The sequence below is a fragment of the Typha latifolia genome, chromosome 4 (genome assembly GCF_019914945.1).
Source record: "Typha latifolia isolate L0001 chromosome 4, TyphaL0001v2, whole genome shotgun sequence".
NCBI lineage: Eukaryota > Viridiplantae > Streptophyta > Magnoliopsida > Poales > Typhaceae > Typha > Typha latifolia.
The window spans coordinates 5271769-5287563 of NC_133089.1; the positions used below are offsets into that span (position 1 = coordinate 5271769).

At 37.4% G+C, this 15795-nt stretch overlaps 3 protein-coding genes across 3 annotated transcripts; 1 reads left to right on the forward strand and 2 right to left on the reverse strand.

The window, feature by feature from the left end:
• Positions 1-1335: 1335 nt before the first annotated feature.
• Positions 1336-3768, reverse strand: LOC140785601 (phosphatidyl-N-methylethanolamine N-methyltransferase). Its single transcript, XM_073133514.1, has 2 exons — positions 3470-3768; positions 1336-1708 (listed from the first exon to the last, which is right to left on the reverse strand). The coding sequence occupies exons 1-2, from the start codon at positions 3724-3726 to the stop codon at positions 1459-1461; spliced, it is 507 nt and encodes a 168-aa protein (XP_072989615.1). The 5' UTR covers positions 3727-3768; the 3' UTR covers positions 1336-1458.
• A 2318-nt stretch (positions 3769-6086) lies between these two features.
• Positions 6087-10532, forward strand: LOC140787093 (serine carboxypeptidase 24-like). The gene is made up of 9 exons (XM_073135845.1): positions 6087-6456; positions 7755-7862; positions 7975-8070; positions 8142-8234; positions 8347-8432; positions 9348-9757; positions 9838-9933; positions 10035-10140; positions 10225-10532. Exons 1-9 carry the CDS (start codon positions 6192-6194, stop codon positions 10366-10368), a joined length of 1404 nt encoding a protein of 467 aa, XP_072991946.1. The 5' UTR covers positions 6087-6191; the 3' UTR covers positions 10369-10532.
• Positions 10533-10740: 208 nt separating this feature from the next.
• LOC140787094 (uncharacterized) lies at positions 10741-15654 on the reverse strand. Its single transcript, XM_073135847.1, has 3 exons — positions 15327-15654; positions 11763-12281; positions 10741-11174 (listed from the first exon to the last, which is right to left on the reverse strand). Exons 1-3 carry the CDS (start codon positions 15564-15566, stop codon positions 10917-10919), a joined length of 1017 nt encoding a protein of 338 aa, XP_072991948.1. The 5' UTR covers positions 15567-15654; the 3' UTR covers positions 10741-10916.
• Positions 15655-15795: the final 141 nt, after the last annotated feature.

Below are 15795 nucleotides of genomic sequence, written 5' to 3' on the forward strand. Positions count from 1 at the left end.
TATCGAACAATGGTAGTGGATTAAGTATGTATCATTGTTAATTTGTTCTATATACAGTAAAGTGCAGGTTACATAGGTAATACACAGATTGAAGATTATGTATATAATATTTTAAGACTGCTGCATATTGATGATATTGTTAAACTAGTGAAGCGTTTATATGAGTTTTGGTTGGTGTAGGTGGAAAAAGAGTCCTATCTAGGCTGTAGGTTATTGAATGATTATTAAATGATTTCAATTCTGCAAAATAACATCAAATAAACAAACTATATGCATATATTTATATATATATACTAAAAGAAATTGAAGTAAATATATGATGCCTTTAAATTAGGTCAAAGATTTGGAAGAGGTAAAAGATAGGCCACTATTTGGTGGGCACTTGATACCTCCAAAGCCTTAATGGAGCAACAACTTTAGTATGTGCTAACTAGTGTCGAAAGTGGTGCAAAAGATTAGGGATACATGCACATGTGTCATGATGAGGCATCACATTTTCTTTGCAAGTTGGTAGTTGGAATCCTACTTTTCCGTGTAAAGAAAGTTATTTTATTTTAAGTAGCACCTGCCTATTATCTTCTAGCTGCTTTCTATTTCGTGCTCGGTTCCCTGCAGCAAATTGGTAAGGAAATTAACAGCTTATGTGTGAGTTACCATTGTTGCAATAAGTGGTGATATCAAACTATGAAAGTCCATGGGAGAAACTTGGGAAGTGAAGGTCATTGGAACTTCTTCCTGAAAGCTTCTTGTCTTCCTGGCATGGAGAAGAGAGATGAGTGGGAGTATGGGAAACCCCAGTAGTCCTACCTCTTGCCTAGCTCAAAATCGAAGAAGAGTTGTTTACTTCATATCAAATCACTGTCCTGAGAACACTTACTGGAAGTTGATGATCCAGTATTCGAGTTTTTAGTTTCTGTTGAACTCTTATTAGATTTACTGACAAATCTATGTTGAACTGTTTGTGTTTTGGAAGCAAACACTTGTTCTATATTCTTCTTTTTGACATCAGAAATGTTTTGAATAATGGACCAGTTGTGTTTGAGGTCAATTCTTGACGAGTGACATTTCGGAAGTACATCAATTCTCCATTACTGCTAAATAATATCCTTTTCAGATAAAGAAAGATGTTTGTATATTTTTAGCTTTGCATGTCTCAGCTGTGCCTTGGTGTTCCACGCTTCTTCCACAGATTTGAGACAAAACATCTGAAGGAAAGACGTCACAGATTGATCTGTTCGAAAGAAACTTTCTATGGAACAAGATAGAAAATATCCCAGGAGCTCAGGAAAGATTGAATCAGACACAAACTAGTTGCATGGTAACCGAAAGACTATGTTTATGGGTCTAAGAAAAATGGATGATGTCAAACTGAATTAAAGTTCAGCGGTCATGATCTCTAAAGGGTTACTCCAAAAAGGAGAAGAAATATCTAACACTAAGATCATCTCAAATAACTAATCATGTGAGAAATTTAGCCCGAGTTGCAGGATCTTCCTTGGATTCCACCCATATCATAAAAATATAACCGAGTACCCAGAGAAGCACATACTGAAATGGAACCCAACATAGAACTGCCAAAAGACTCATGACGCTTCCAACGTACTGTGGATCCTTGATGTAGCCAAAAGGAAATTCCGTCACCCATGGCACATTCTTTCCGAAGCGAACCCCGTAGTAGGTTCCAGGCTTGCCAAGCAACTGGTATACCCTAGTACAGAAGAAAATTTCAGCATTGCAGAAATAGTTAATAATCTTTCCACCAATTTGAGTGGGTTTTGTTGGAGGAAACATCAGAAGGTGAGTACATATTGATGCATAGATTACACCCTAGCTACATTTTCAAAGTCCACGATTTTCCCTTGGCTTTGCTCAAGGCAATATAAGAATTTCATAGTAGCAATTTGCATGGGTAAAATATCAGGTAATTCCCAAATATAACATATTTTATGGCCCCTGGTAAACTAGGAACTACATGGCGGTTTTAAAAGTAGACAAACTCCACATGAAACAAACTATCATACTTCAACAAAAGCATCTCCTTGAGTACTATGATGCGAAAAGAGCTCGTATCAGTTCAAGACAAACAATATAACTCCTAAAAAGCATACCTTTCTTGGCACATCTATCATTTGCATTTTGCTCAATAGATTAGAGGAGTCAGACCCCCTTTGCCACCTACCGGATTGTGGTGGTGTGACTTGGACTGTTTCACAAGCCTATGATACTAACATGGGCACAGCAATATATACTGCAAGGGAAGGTTAAATATTCTTGTACTACTATACAATCTCCATGCAGGCAATTGACAAGGTTTAAAATAAAAAATATACCAGCAATTTTTGGAGAAGCGAGGAGTAGAACTAATAACTTCAAATGATATGCATGCAAGCACATTGATGAAGCTGTTATAGAGAACTAAATCTTGGATACTAGCAAATTTCTTCTCTTTTTGAAACAAGTGTAACTTGAGGCTGCATTAGAATTGGCTGATGAGAACTTCTAAATGTTTCCTTGACGTCGCTCTAAAGATGGGCAGAGCAACACAGTTGTTACATGAATGAAAGGCTGCCTTGAATCTTGACAACTAGAAGGAAAAAATGAAGAAGCTTACAACATAAGAGGGGGCAGGGGGCCCTTACACAACTATAGAATCAATTCTCAAGTGGGCATCAAGTAAATTTACGTAGAGTATATTTATACAAGAGCCTCGCATGCTGGAGTTGCAAAATTAAAAATGGACAAGAAGTGCTAGTATTGTTCCAGCATAAATATCATAGGACAGCCTATTACGTGAAGATCTCTAATTCAAGTTAAAAGAGCAGAAACTGAAAATGTTAAATAACGCATACAGAAGTGTTTCCATTCTGGAGAACAGGATTGCTATACTACTTATGTTATGCGTCTACCGCTCCTTTGTCCTTTGCTATAGTTTCCCATTAAAAATTGCTGAGATGAAAGCTAATCGAGCCTAAATTTAACTTGAGACTGGAGCCAAAAGCAAGAGTTCATGTAAAATATTACTCCACGGTACGATCCTTGCGGTGGCCACACTATACCAATACATATAACTGTCTGTAATATTCCAACATAACACGAGTAGCAAAGATCCAATTGTTCTCCAACCTTAACAAATTCCACCTTCCAACACATGCATAACCAAATACCGGAATGGACAAACATATGAAACCATTTATGACATAGGAATTGCATTGTCTACCGTACAGGATGCTACTACGGTCTTCACAATTGGATACCATAAGACTCACACGTATCAAAGATAAGGTACCCATATGCGAACACATATTAAGATCTACAATAAGAAGTAGGAGCATCCCCAAGATACAATCTTTCTTCCATTACAATCTACTAGTTACCCATTAAAACAAAGCCTTGATAATTTCCCAAAACAATGAAGTAATTAAGAAGGAAAAAAAAAAGCTCAAAGGAACAGAGGAAAAAGAGAACTCACTTGAAATTAAGGTACTGACCCACAGAGAAGAGGAGGAAGGAGTACCACGGCGGCCACGAGAAGCGTGCGACGGAGAGGAGAGAGACGAACTGGACGGCCTTGATGGCGTGAGAGATCTGAGCCATTCGATGGCATGGGTCGACCCCTTTCCCGCATAGATCAACCCATTTCTGCGGGAAGTTCCACAAGCAATAGTAGAAGGGGAAGGGGAGGAGTACTCCTACGCTCACCAGCGCCGCCGCCATTATTCCACTCATGCTCACCTCCTCCTCCCAAGCTTAACTGAGCCAAAATGGTCTAATTAAATCCTACTTCTTGCTCAGGATTATGACCCAATTGGTCTTGTAATCGGGAGGACCGGCCCATTCTACTTAGCCCACGAGCTTCTTGTCAAGTCGGGACCTATGATAAATGTAGGAGTTATAAGATAAAAATGAGTTCAAAAATAATATTTAAATCAATATTTGCATATCATTTAGTATAAAGTATTATAGAAATAACGACATAAAATATTTGTTAATATATTCTTATATGAATCTCTAATCTACTTTTTGCATATTTTTAATGATTATCTATAAATTTTAGTAATTATCTTAAAATGAGTATATATATATATATATATATATATATTTGTTAAGTTCATTATGTATCCGAATCCCTATCCCCCCAAAAAAATATATATATATATGGACACTCATACGATTCTATGTCTCTAGTAATTTTAACAGTTTAACTAATGCCATATATTTGTTAGGATCAAATAGCTAGACCGAAGTAGCAACACTTAGTCAACTATTAACAAAAATATGAAAAAGACTTACCTTCACAAAAAAATATAGCCAAATTTGGTGACGGCAGAAATAATTTGGTAATTTATACACCAATAGTTTTCAGGAAAAAAAAAATCTAACAATATAATTTCAAGTACTTAATAAATTTCAACACTTAGATTATATGTTAAGCGAGTTATATGAACTAGTATTTCGGGTCATTTTTTGTGTTTGAGTTTGATAAATTTAGTTTCAAACTAAACATAAGCAAAACCTAGCCTGCTCACATCCGGCAATGCATTGCCACCCTAAATTTAGATCTAAGGAAGTTGTAGGTATAATTAACTTGGAGCTGAGTCAAAAAGCATAAGGAGGTAAAAATGAAATCTATCCTATTAATTAGTTAAATAATTGAGCTATTAAAAATAAAAAGCAAAAGCCTAAAGAAATGACAGATCGAGTAGAGTAATGGAGGAAGCCTACAAAAATGGCATCTTTAAAGGGAGAGACTGTTGGTTTTCTTTCTATCACTACCATCTTAAAAGGTTAATGGAGAGGTTCGATCACTACCATTTAAATACGACTCTCTTTTATTTTAGTAGATAAGAAATAGAAGAGATGCTTATATATGCATGATTTACTGCACTCGATCCACTTGTATGGCATAGTAGTTATCTATCTGTTGCTAGGATCCAAAGGCAAGAACTGCCATGGAATAAAAGTAATATTTTGTTAGGCCAAGTGGTCGAACACTACTACTGCCAAGAGGTGGAAACTTTGAAGGAGAGGGGAGGGGGGGGGGGCCCGCTACGTGTTTGATGTAATGACATAACATAACATCACGAGTAATGATATCCTTACAATTTGCAAATACTTCTGCAAACCTGTCTTCTTCTGCCCTTTTCAAAAAAAAAAATGTAGAATATTTGTTAAGTGCTTATAGGCATGCATGCAATTTAGTACCATGGAATATTTTTCTTTTGAAAAAAAAAAGTTATAGATTTGCATCAATATTCCTCGGAATCTCAAGAGGCATATATATATATATATATATATATATATATATATATATATTTATGTTAAAAAACTTAGTTAAAAGTGAGTTAAATTTCTCATCCAAAATATATCATTCATCCTCTTCCTCGTAAAGCTCCTCACTCACAACCCTCCTAATCACCAAAAAAAAAAAAACCTAACCACTAATCTAAGCCAAGCAACCCTATCCAAAATATATCATTTATCTTCTTTCTCATATTATTTTAAATCGTTGCACTACTTAGTTGCTCCTCTAAACTATTATACTGTCAAATAATTAAATTATCAATTAATTTTCTTTATAATAATTACTTGGGTACAGTCGGCCGGTCATATTACCTCTCTAATCGTAGGAAGTTATTTATCAAGTTTACTAAAGTTGGTCGGAGCTAGGCTTTGATGACCAAAGAGTGACTTCCAAAAAAACTAGTCACGTAATTAAGAGCGGATCCTTTGCCATCCCAACCATAGGCAGCCAATCACAATAACCAACTGTACTGAATTCCTGCACACTAGAACTGCAGAGAATCCTCTTCCATCTTTACTTTCTTCTTTTCATCTTAGTGGATTGGTCAAGACAAATTTCCCCTTAACTTCTGGGTCTCCAAAACTCCATCATATATCTTAGAGAGAGAGAGAGAGAGAGAGAGAGAGAGGCAGTCGCATTAATTGCGTTTGTGAGCTCGTCATTTAAAAGGTTCCAATCCAACCCCAACCCCAACCCCATAAATGAAGGACACATTAATGCATCGATATGTAGGTAACACCCAACCTTCACTTAAACAGGCCTATATTCACCTACATACATGCAACTCTAGCTTTATTAACGCATCTCATTGTCTACAAGTAATGTCGGGTCATCATACCTGCCAAGACTCTGGAATCCCATATTAACTAGAAACCTCACTTACCTTGCAATGGGAAGCCAAAGGAGTAGTACTGCTTCATTTGCTTCCATCTACCTTCTACTACTGCTTTTCACCAAAATTTCTGCCGGTTTTTTCCGCGACGACCAAGCTCTCGATCGGATCTCGGCGCTCCCCGGACAACCTCCGGTGTCCTTTGAGCAGTTCTCCGGGTATGTGACAGTGAACAAGGAGCACGGCAGGGCTCTCTTCTACTGGCTCACTGAGGCCAAAGTCGATGCAGCTAAGAAACCCCTACTTCTTTGGCTCAATGGAGGTTAGAACAACCACAGCCTTACTCGCTTTCCTTCTCCTAAGTTGTCATCAATTTCCAACATCAGTTCTTTTTAACTTTGCTCATTACAAAGGTAATTAATTAAGTTTGAGATGCAACTTTACCTCATCGATCAGTTCCTTAGGACTTCATACATCTTCTTCCTCTCCTGTCTATGTATCTTTTTTTTTCCTTCTTTCTCTTTTCTAAATGGACATGCAAATATTAAGATATTTGGGGAAATCACATTATTCCAAAATGATGAGCAATTGAGGAGACCCTATTGTTTACTGTTTGGGTTCACAATAACTACCACATTAACTGAAGACACCACTTTTTATGACCCTGTCCTTAATAGTAAGGCCAATAAAGTGGGTGCCTTGCCTTATATTACTATTCATTGGTACATTACTCCAATTACTATGGTTGATACAATCAATTAGATGCGAAATCTTTTCTTTCTATGATAGTAGACTCATGTGAGTGTATACTTAGGCAAATCTTATGTCTGTCTTATCTGGTACCCAAAGAGATCCAAATTAAGCCTGCACTCCTTGTATATATATATCACCACCACTAGATCTAGCTTTATTCCCTTTGTTTCTTCCTGTGCCATTATGATCACATTGAGGTGGAAAAGATGCATAAAAACAACAACAACACACAAGTCCACCAAATTCTTTTGCAGCATAAACCCAGAGCCTGTGACCTTTCTTTGGCTTTTAGACTGACCCAAAAGGCTGGGAGAAAGGAATCAGTGGTACTGTGCTTTTGCTTCACTGCTCTTGCCCTTCATCTTCTTCAATCTTCTTTCTCACTCTACTTTGAGTTTGACTAGGCTGTGTGTGTGTGTGTGAAGAGAGAGACAAAGAGATATATATATATATAGAGAGAGAGAGAGAGAGAGAGAGAGGTAGGCGACCGGAGAAAGGGAAAAGTCATGTAGCTTTTCCTCTCTCGACCATTAATTTTAACAAAATGTGAGATCCGGAATTTTAGGACCTCCATTCTAAGTGTATAAATCATAAATTCATAAAAGTATAGGTGAGAAATATACTTCTCCCACTAAGAAGCTGAACTAAATATTGGTATCTCGTACTCTTCAGGTTTACAATGATCATAAGTCAAAGGTTAAAAACTTCCAATAATTAAACGAAGCTCATCTAATGATATCATGATGAGTAACCCCTTAATAGGTAAATCCAATCTAACTTACCTTGATGGCGTTGACTAGTTTAACTTGAATTCTCATGCTTAAATTAGTTTTGACTCTTTTTTTCACCAGTTTTTCTATTTGGCAGGTCCAGGTTGCTCTTCGGTAGCTTATGGAGCATCAGAAGAAATCGGACCATTTCGGATCACCCGAAATGGTTCGTCCTTGTATCACAATAAATACTCATGGAACAAAGGTAATTATTTGCATCAAGTAAATATTATTCATAATTATCATCTAATGCATATATACATTCTACCCAAATTTCCTTATGAAAATTGTGATACATAACTATACTAATTTTCCAGAAGCAAACATTTTATTTCTGGAATCGCCGGCAGGCGTCGGCTTCTCCTACGCAAATACTAGCTCCGATCTCAAGACTTCCGGCGACGGCCGTACCGGTAGGTTATAAATTATTTATAAATATTCAAAATAATTATATGCGTTTATATTTATATATGTAATGATGCAGCTCAGGATGCTATAGTTTTCCTAATTGGTTGGTTCTCAAGATTCCCGCAATATAAATACCGAGATTTCTATATTTCTGGGGAGAGCTATGCTGGTGAGTATAATGCATCATGAGAAGTTTTATTTTATATAAATACTTCAACTAATTAATGTTAGCATTTTTACTTGTTATGGTTGATATTGCTTGTTAATTTCTTGCATGTTAGGGCACTATGTACCTCAGTTGGCAAAGAAAATAGTTGAGTGCAATAAAGCTTCATCAAAACCTTTCATCAACCTCAAGGGAGTTCTTGTGAGTATTTCTCGGAAATATAACCTTTAAAATTTTTAATCCTTTTACTGTCGTTCCTTTTGTCTCCTATTAGGATTGTAACCGGATCTAAATTAATTTTCGATATCAAATTGGTTCTAAATCTGACTAGCTCGAATATTAATTTTAATTTTTTGATTCATCTAATAAATGGGACTGGTTTGATATAGGTAAATTCAGATCCGGATATAACGAATATCCATATATTGAAGTTCCCATGAATATTTTTTTCTTTTCTAATCTTTTTTTTTTGCTAAAAAAAAATTCATAGACAATAGTTATGTAGTCGGATATTTAAATTATATAATAAAAGTCTTAGATTACTCTAATTACTATATAATATCAATAATTTAGAGTCGAAAAATAACTTTCACATTACTGTTATATTTGCTTAATACGTTTAGCTTGTATCATTTTTAGTGAGATAATAAAAAAAATTGTGCTCCATTTTTTAGCTATTAAATTATTATAGTTGAGTTCAGAAAGCAGTGATTTGTTTCTTTAATAATTTTTTTTACTTCATAGTATGTTGGTTATTCACGAAGAATTCAAATCCGGTCCATTGGCCAATTTAATGTGAATCCGATTTGAGTCTGAATGACAAAATTAAACCAATATGAATCCAATCTTTGGACATATTTAACCGAATCATATTCAATTACGCCCCTATTAGCTATATCACATTTATATAATGCATAAAAACTATATCGGATAAGTTTAAAATATTGTGGGGTTGTCAACATAATCAAGAGCTCGCCTCGTTTACAATTGAAATTAAGCTTGATTCATTAGTTTAGGCTCGAAATTAATTTCAAGCTAAGCTATGATGCATGCTAGATTGCACCCCTAATTATGTGCTAGTTAGTCTCATGCATGCCACTTTTCCGGCCGGCGCAGGTCGGCAACGCCGTCACCGACAACTACTACGACAACATCGGCACGGTTTCCTACTGGTGGACTCACGCCATGATATCCGACCGGAGCTACCGGTCCATCCTCGCCTCGTGCAACTTCGCCGCCGCCAAGACCTCCCGCCGGTGTGATCACGCCGTCGACTATGTCATGAACCACGAGTTCGGCGACATCGATCAGTACAGCATCTATACCCCTTCCTGCGCGGCCTCCAACTCCACCGCCGCCGCCGCTGCCCTGCCATTGAGGCTTAAGAACACCCTAATCCGCCGCCGATCGTACGGCTACGACCCGTGTATCGAGAACTATGCCGAGAAATACTACAACCGGCCGGACGTACAGAAAGCTATGCATGCAAATACGACAGGGATCCCCTACAAGTGGACTGCATGCAGGTCAGTTCTTGAGGATAAGTCATGTAACAACAAGACCCCACGTGTACGGTGATCACCATTTGATTGATTTCTAATTGCAGTGATACACTAATCAAGGAGTGGCAAGATTCTCAATTCTCCATGCTGCCCACGTACAAGGAGTTGATTAGGGCTGGCCTAAGGATATGGGTGTTTAGGTACTATATATATATATATAAAAGAGTCTCGTGCATTAAGCTACTCTTTTATAATTAAAATATCGGAATGTAATAATTTGACACGGTGATTCGGATTGCAGTGGAGATACAGACTCGGTGGTTCCGGTCACTGCGACCAGGTTTTCGGTCGGTCGCCTTCGTCTCAATGTTAAGATTCCATGGTATCCATGGTATGCAGGCAGACAGGTATTGTATATGCTCACAAAGCTTGGTGGTGGTTAATTGCAATCTTTGTTCCTTTTTAATATTTGAAGGTATAAATTTGTGTAGGTTGGAGGATGGTCAGAAGTGTATGAAGGGCTAACGTTCGCCTCAGTGAGAGGAGCAGGGCATGAGGTGCCACTGTTTCAGCCTAGGAGAGCATTGAGGCTCTTCCAGTCATTCCTAGCAGGGAAGCCACTTCCCAAGTCTTAGGAGCTGTTGATGGATGGAGAGGGCACTTTGGTTTGGAATTGATTAGGGGATTGATGTCGCTCAAAGCTATCTGATTAGTATCAAGATGTATAACTAATTCATTGGAGCAAATTCTTCCCATAGAAACTATGGGGTCAGCAATTGAAAAGCAAATTAATTGTGCATTCTCCCTCTTTTTTGAAACTTGTGGCCAATTTCAAACCAGTTCAGCAATCTATCCTCATGCAAGAAGGATGTTGTCGAACATAGTTGGAGATAATAATGCTAAGAAATCATGTTTAGAAAAAGTGCTATGGCTTTGCACTATACTTAACAGATTGAATAAGGTTTACAGATAAAAGCTCACTTTAGCGTGCAAGAGAAATAAGCTCATTGGGAAAGTATTTATGCAATTAAAAATAATAAGAATGTGTGTGATTACTTCCAAGGATAATCGCCGCAATGTTGAATATCTGCTAAGCTACAAACTTGTGGCAAAATTCTGAAAAAGCTTCAGAATTTCTGGATCTCTAACAAAATTGACTCATGAAACATATAAAGAAATGAATTTACTCAGAATCTCCACTTTCATCACTGCTTTCCTCACTCGTTTCTCCGCTGTCTTCATCTCTCTTTTTGTGAAGTCCGCTGTCTTCATCTGCTGCTATGTCTTCATCTTCAATCTTTGCAGGGCCTGGTCCTGCAGATACCTTTACCATTGAAGGTCGTAATAACCGCTCCCCAAGTCTGAAACCTTTACGAAATTCTTGAATGATAATGCCTTCTTCGAATTCTACCGAGTCTTCGCGCATTATTGCCTCATGAAGCTTAATTTTCAAGAGAGAAATGAAAGCTTGTGAGTTATGCTATTGACATGCACCAGTGATGAATAATGATTCTAAGGACCTTTCTTCACAAAGGAAACTAAAGGAGAAAAAAATTCTCCTATACAAACATTTTGGTCATTTATATACAAAAGGAATTAAATCTATATGGAGTTTCTGTTTTTAAATAATATCAATGTCATTTGTCCCAGTAACCATCTTCTAACTCTAGGAGAACCCAATTTGATTGTTCCTACAGTGCATGAGCTTAAACTGGACGATTATGCTCTTTCTGAAGCAGTTCCTTTGCATAACTAATTGTAGCAAAACGTATCAGAAATGTATGTGACAATCTCAGGAAGGGTATAATAGCAGCTGGATTGCAGGTCTCAGAAAGTACTCAAATATACATATAAGTATATTAGTTTAGCTTTAATCCCAATTAGATGTAATTGTAGATGCAAGTTAAGGCAGGATAGTGTGCATGAAACATGGTCCCTTGAGGTCTACCATCTATGAAAAATATGAAACATCTAAATTAAAGTACTTAACCAGCAACAAATTTTGTTTTTGCAGCATCAAACAACTTACCAGAGGATCAAAAGCATTGCCAACAGTTTCCAAACCTTCAACACCCAAGGAGTTCAGAATCTCAATGAACTGCTTATATATGCTTTGGTAACTGTTGTTTACTTTCTCTTCTCCTTCTGTCTCCACTTTTATTTGAGTTTTAGCTCTTTCAAAGTTGTCAAGAACAGGCAATAGGCTCTCTATAACCTCTCCTTGCACATTGGTCATCAAAGAAAGCCTTTCTCTCTCCGTCCTTTTTCTAAAGTTATCAAAGTCAGCACTGATCCTCAGAACTCGGTCACGTTCAATTGTCAATTCTTCTGTCAAAGTAGAAATTTTCTTTTCAAGAGAGTTCTTCTCATCCTCGATAGACAGCAGAAAGGCCTCTATATCAGCAACTCTGGCTTCATCATTATTAACCAAAGCTTCTTTGTATGATTGCAGCAACATCATTAAAGCTGAAGTAACCTTTTCTTCTGTACCAACAGTACCATCATCACCAGCATTACTTTCTATAGAGACTTCCTCATCTGAATCCTCCTATAGTACAAAAATTTCAGTATGAATATGACAGACATACAACTAATGACTCAGTAAATAATAAAGCAAGAAAATGGCAAAAATAGACCATCAAAGTATAGAAACTAGTATGCATCAAGGAACAATACTAGTGCATTCACTAAAGACATTCTACAAAGTATCACAATGGACTGAAAATGAATAGGAAATGAGCTTCATAATTTAATTACAGGATAGCACTTAGGTTAGAGAATGAAACAAATATTTATACTTCAATTGCAAGATAATAGTATAGAGTCCTTTTGGCCAAGGAATCTTCTACAAGGATGATAGCATCTTTCATGTTTGCTTAATAATATTTAAATGTGATTCTGTAAATGGATATATATCTGTATAAAAATAAAGGTACAAACAACAGAAACAAAACAAAAAGAACAGATTGCAAAACAATAGGAGGGATACGAAAAGCAAAGATAAAGCAACATGCAGAAAATAATGGCAGTAGTTAGTTAATATCACAAATGCCAGGATTTCGTGGACAGAAAAGCAAGATCTCTATTATTTCTTCTTCCATGAACTGAATATCAAGTTATAATTACCATTAACCACTTGTGACAAAGGAATTGAAATAGGGACAAATTTCTACAACTTCAGAAGAAGTAGAAAGAGGTTGACTTGCAATAGGCACTTATTAAAGGCAGAATGAACATCCAAAAAGTACAACTTTTGAATACCAAAAAATGTAAGTTGTGAATAGACGTGATCAAACGGCCCAGCCCGCCCGTGCCCGGCCCAGTTTGGACCGGTTTAGGCCCGGCCCGGCCCGAGCCCGAACTACCCATAGGCAGCATGGGCCAGTTCTTTGCCTGCCCGACTCGGCCCAAAAACCCGCCCGTTTGGCCCGCAACTAGGCCCGCCCGTTCTGCTACAGTATTTACCCGTTCTGCTACAGTAAAAAACCAACTAAAATTTTGAAACTATACCATTTTACATTTTTTTAAGCACACATTTAAATTTTTTTAAATAGAGGAATATAAATAATTAAAAAAAAGCTAACAGTAAATTTTTTTAAAAAAATAGCTAAAATATGGGTTGGGCCGAATGATTGGTGGGTCGGGTCGGCCCGGCCCGACCGGCTAGCCCGATCTCTCACGGGCCGACGGGCGGTAACGGACTAGACTATTCTAGCCCGGCCCGAATGATTGGTGGTCAGGCCATGAACAAATACTTAAGTCCGGTTGGCTCGAAAAGTCCAGCCCGAAGCCAGCCCAGCCCGCTCGATGATTATGTCTAGTTGTGAGTTGTGACCCTCTGCAGCTCTTCCATCACATGTCCAATTGTCAGGTTGTCCATATCTACCTAAAACTAGTAAGGCCTCCTAAAGCACAAGACTCCCACCATATCTTGCATTCTTTTTTTTTTTTTGCTACCTAACCTTAAGATTTGTTTCAATTATCCCACAAGACTTTGCTTAGATAAGTCATGACGCATTCAGTAAGCACAGTTGCTTTCTCAGAATTTTCAGTAAGGTTATCAATATGAGGATCACCATGCTTCTACCCTGAATTCTTCTATATCCCTCAATTCTTTACAAAAATAGGTTCATGAATGTATAAGAAATTTCTATTTCCTCAAGCTTCTTCTGTTGGTATACCTGCTAAGGTGAAAAATAAAATGTACGACAAATTAAAGTTTTCAAGAATACAATGTGATGGAAAAATACCCCCAGAACTTTGTTAAAATTAAGACTTCCATGCTTATATGAAAGTCATTATTAAGAGTCCTACACAAAGTTGTTGGCGGAAAAGCTAACAGCTAAACCTACTCTAAGGATCAATAGTAGACGTCTCAATCACTATTCCATCTATAAAATATATGGCTCAAAGTCTCAGATTAGGACATCACCCGTCTGTTCCATGGTCGAACTTGCTTATTTTCTCAAATCAAAGAAAAATGAGATTGATTGATACGAGCCTGAATCTGTAAAACAATGAGTTTAAACACCTTAGAATGACAGGTGTCTTGTGTGCTAGTTATGTGGTATGATAGATTTTCCAATAATGTTTGTGTAATAAAATTTAAACCATGTGATTATGAATAAAACTTATTGTGACCATAAATCGTTATGACTAGTTACTGTATTTTGGCGAAATTCACTCCTTTAGAGTTTAATAGGTGAAAGTTTGATTCTATTTATTCCAGAATGATTAGCATTTCCTATATTAGGGTTCCACAGCTCTGTTCCAAAATTTCCTACATACAAAAATTCATTTTTTCCCCCATATTAAGATGAAAGTCAAAGATTCTCTTTAAATCCTTCGAGCTAACCATGTAAGTTTAAACTCATGTAAGTTTGAATTGAGATTCTTTCACTCAAAATGTTCAGTTTGAATTGAGATTCTTTCACTCACTTGATTATTCATTTATTTCATTTGATGATGCGTTTGATATGGTATTCATTTTGAATCAACGGATTGGAGAAGGGTGTGGTTTCTGGTATTCATTTGCGAATTAACAGAATTGAGACTACAGTTCTTTGTGCATACTTGCATGATTGCACATATTGAATATGTCTATTAACTGCATTGCATTCAAGCCTTGAACAAATAATTGATCCTAGAAACAACAAACGCCCATATTTAATCATCCAATTTTTTATCACATGGGTAATTTTCGGCAAGAAGGTTAACTACAAGCTAGAGTATACATTGCAATTATCACCGCCGAAATTGAACTCCTCTTCACTCAAATGCAATTTTAATACCACTATCTACCAAGGGTTTGCCCTCCATAATGTCGGTGTCCTCCAAATGTAAAAGACAGCAAATGATACGACATCAATAAAAACCTTATCCAATCTAATCAATAATTATAGCAATCAAATTCAATACTAAGAAAATAACATTAAATCCAAAATCATACCACCAAGTGAACCAAATCATTTCACTTCTTTCCACAAAATCCAAAGACCCATATAAGAAATAGCAACAAAATAAATTCCACCAAAACCGGTGCACCACAGCAAAATTCAACAAGTACTCTTAGGGGTTTTCACCAAAATGGTACCTGAGCGGCGGTCTTCGCGACTTCCTCGGCCTCCGTTGCCTCCCCGTAAGCAGCGAAGGGTAGAAATGTTGGGAATCTTTTGATGCTCTTGGGGAAAGGAGACAACTTTTTCAGCTGCAACGGACCTGAGGGCCTTCGCTTGAAGGCGAAGCACGGGAGATTCCTAGTAGGTTCCGGCGATGCGATGCTCGAGGCCGGCGGAGGAAGGAGGAGAGACGCAGTTCTCAAGATTGAAGCCATCAGAGAGAGAGAGAGAGAGAGCGAGAGCGAGAGAGCGAGAGAGAGTACCCGAGACTGCAAGGAGCTTTATCGGAAGGTTCAGGAATTCCGGACTTCTATCTATCTACCCAGAAAAAAAAAAAAACACCGCCGGTTCAGGATCCGGTCCGGTTGAAGTAATTTCCCGGTCCGAGTTATTCTAAGATGGGTTGGTTGTTGGTGATGGGTAAAGCTCAGCTGCTGCCAATTT

Excerpts from the sequence above, each read along its gene's own strand:
- LOC140785601 (XM_073133514.1), bottom strand. The coding sequence starts at position 3,726 with ATGAGTGGAATAATGGCGGCGGCGCTGGTGAGCGTAGGAGTACTCCTC. Across the intron at positions 1,709-3,469 it reads GGTCAGTACCTTAATTTCAA|GGTATACCAGTTGCTTGGCA; the intron begins GTGAGTTCTCTT and ends CTTCTGTACTAG.
- LOC140787093 (XM_073135845.1), top strand. The coding sequence starts at position 6,192 with ATGGGAAGCCAAAGGAGTAGTACTGCTTCATTTGCTTCCATCTACCTT. Across the intron at positions 6,457-7,754 it reads ACTTCTTTGGCTCAATGGAG|GTCCAGGTTGCTCTTCGGTA; the intron begins GTTAGAACAACC and ends TCTATTTGGCAG. Across the intron at positions 10,141-10,224 it reads CATGGTATGCAGGCAGACAG|GTTGGAGGATGGTCAGAAGT; the intron begins GTATTGTATATG and ends AAATTTGTGTAG.
- LOC140787094 (XM_073135847.1), bottom strand. The coding sequence starts at position 15,566 with ATGGCTTCAATCTTGAGAACTGCGTCTCTCCTCCTTCCTCCGCCGGCC. Across the intron at positions 12,282-15,326 it reads TCGCGAAGACCGCCGCTCAG|GAGGATTCAGATGAGGAAGT; the intron begins GTACCATTTTGG and ends TTTGTACTATAG. Across the intron at positions 11,175-11,762 it reads GCAATGCTTTTGATCCTCTG|CTTCATGAGGCAATAATGCG; the intron begins GTAAGTTGTTTG and ends TTGAAAATTAAG.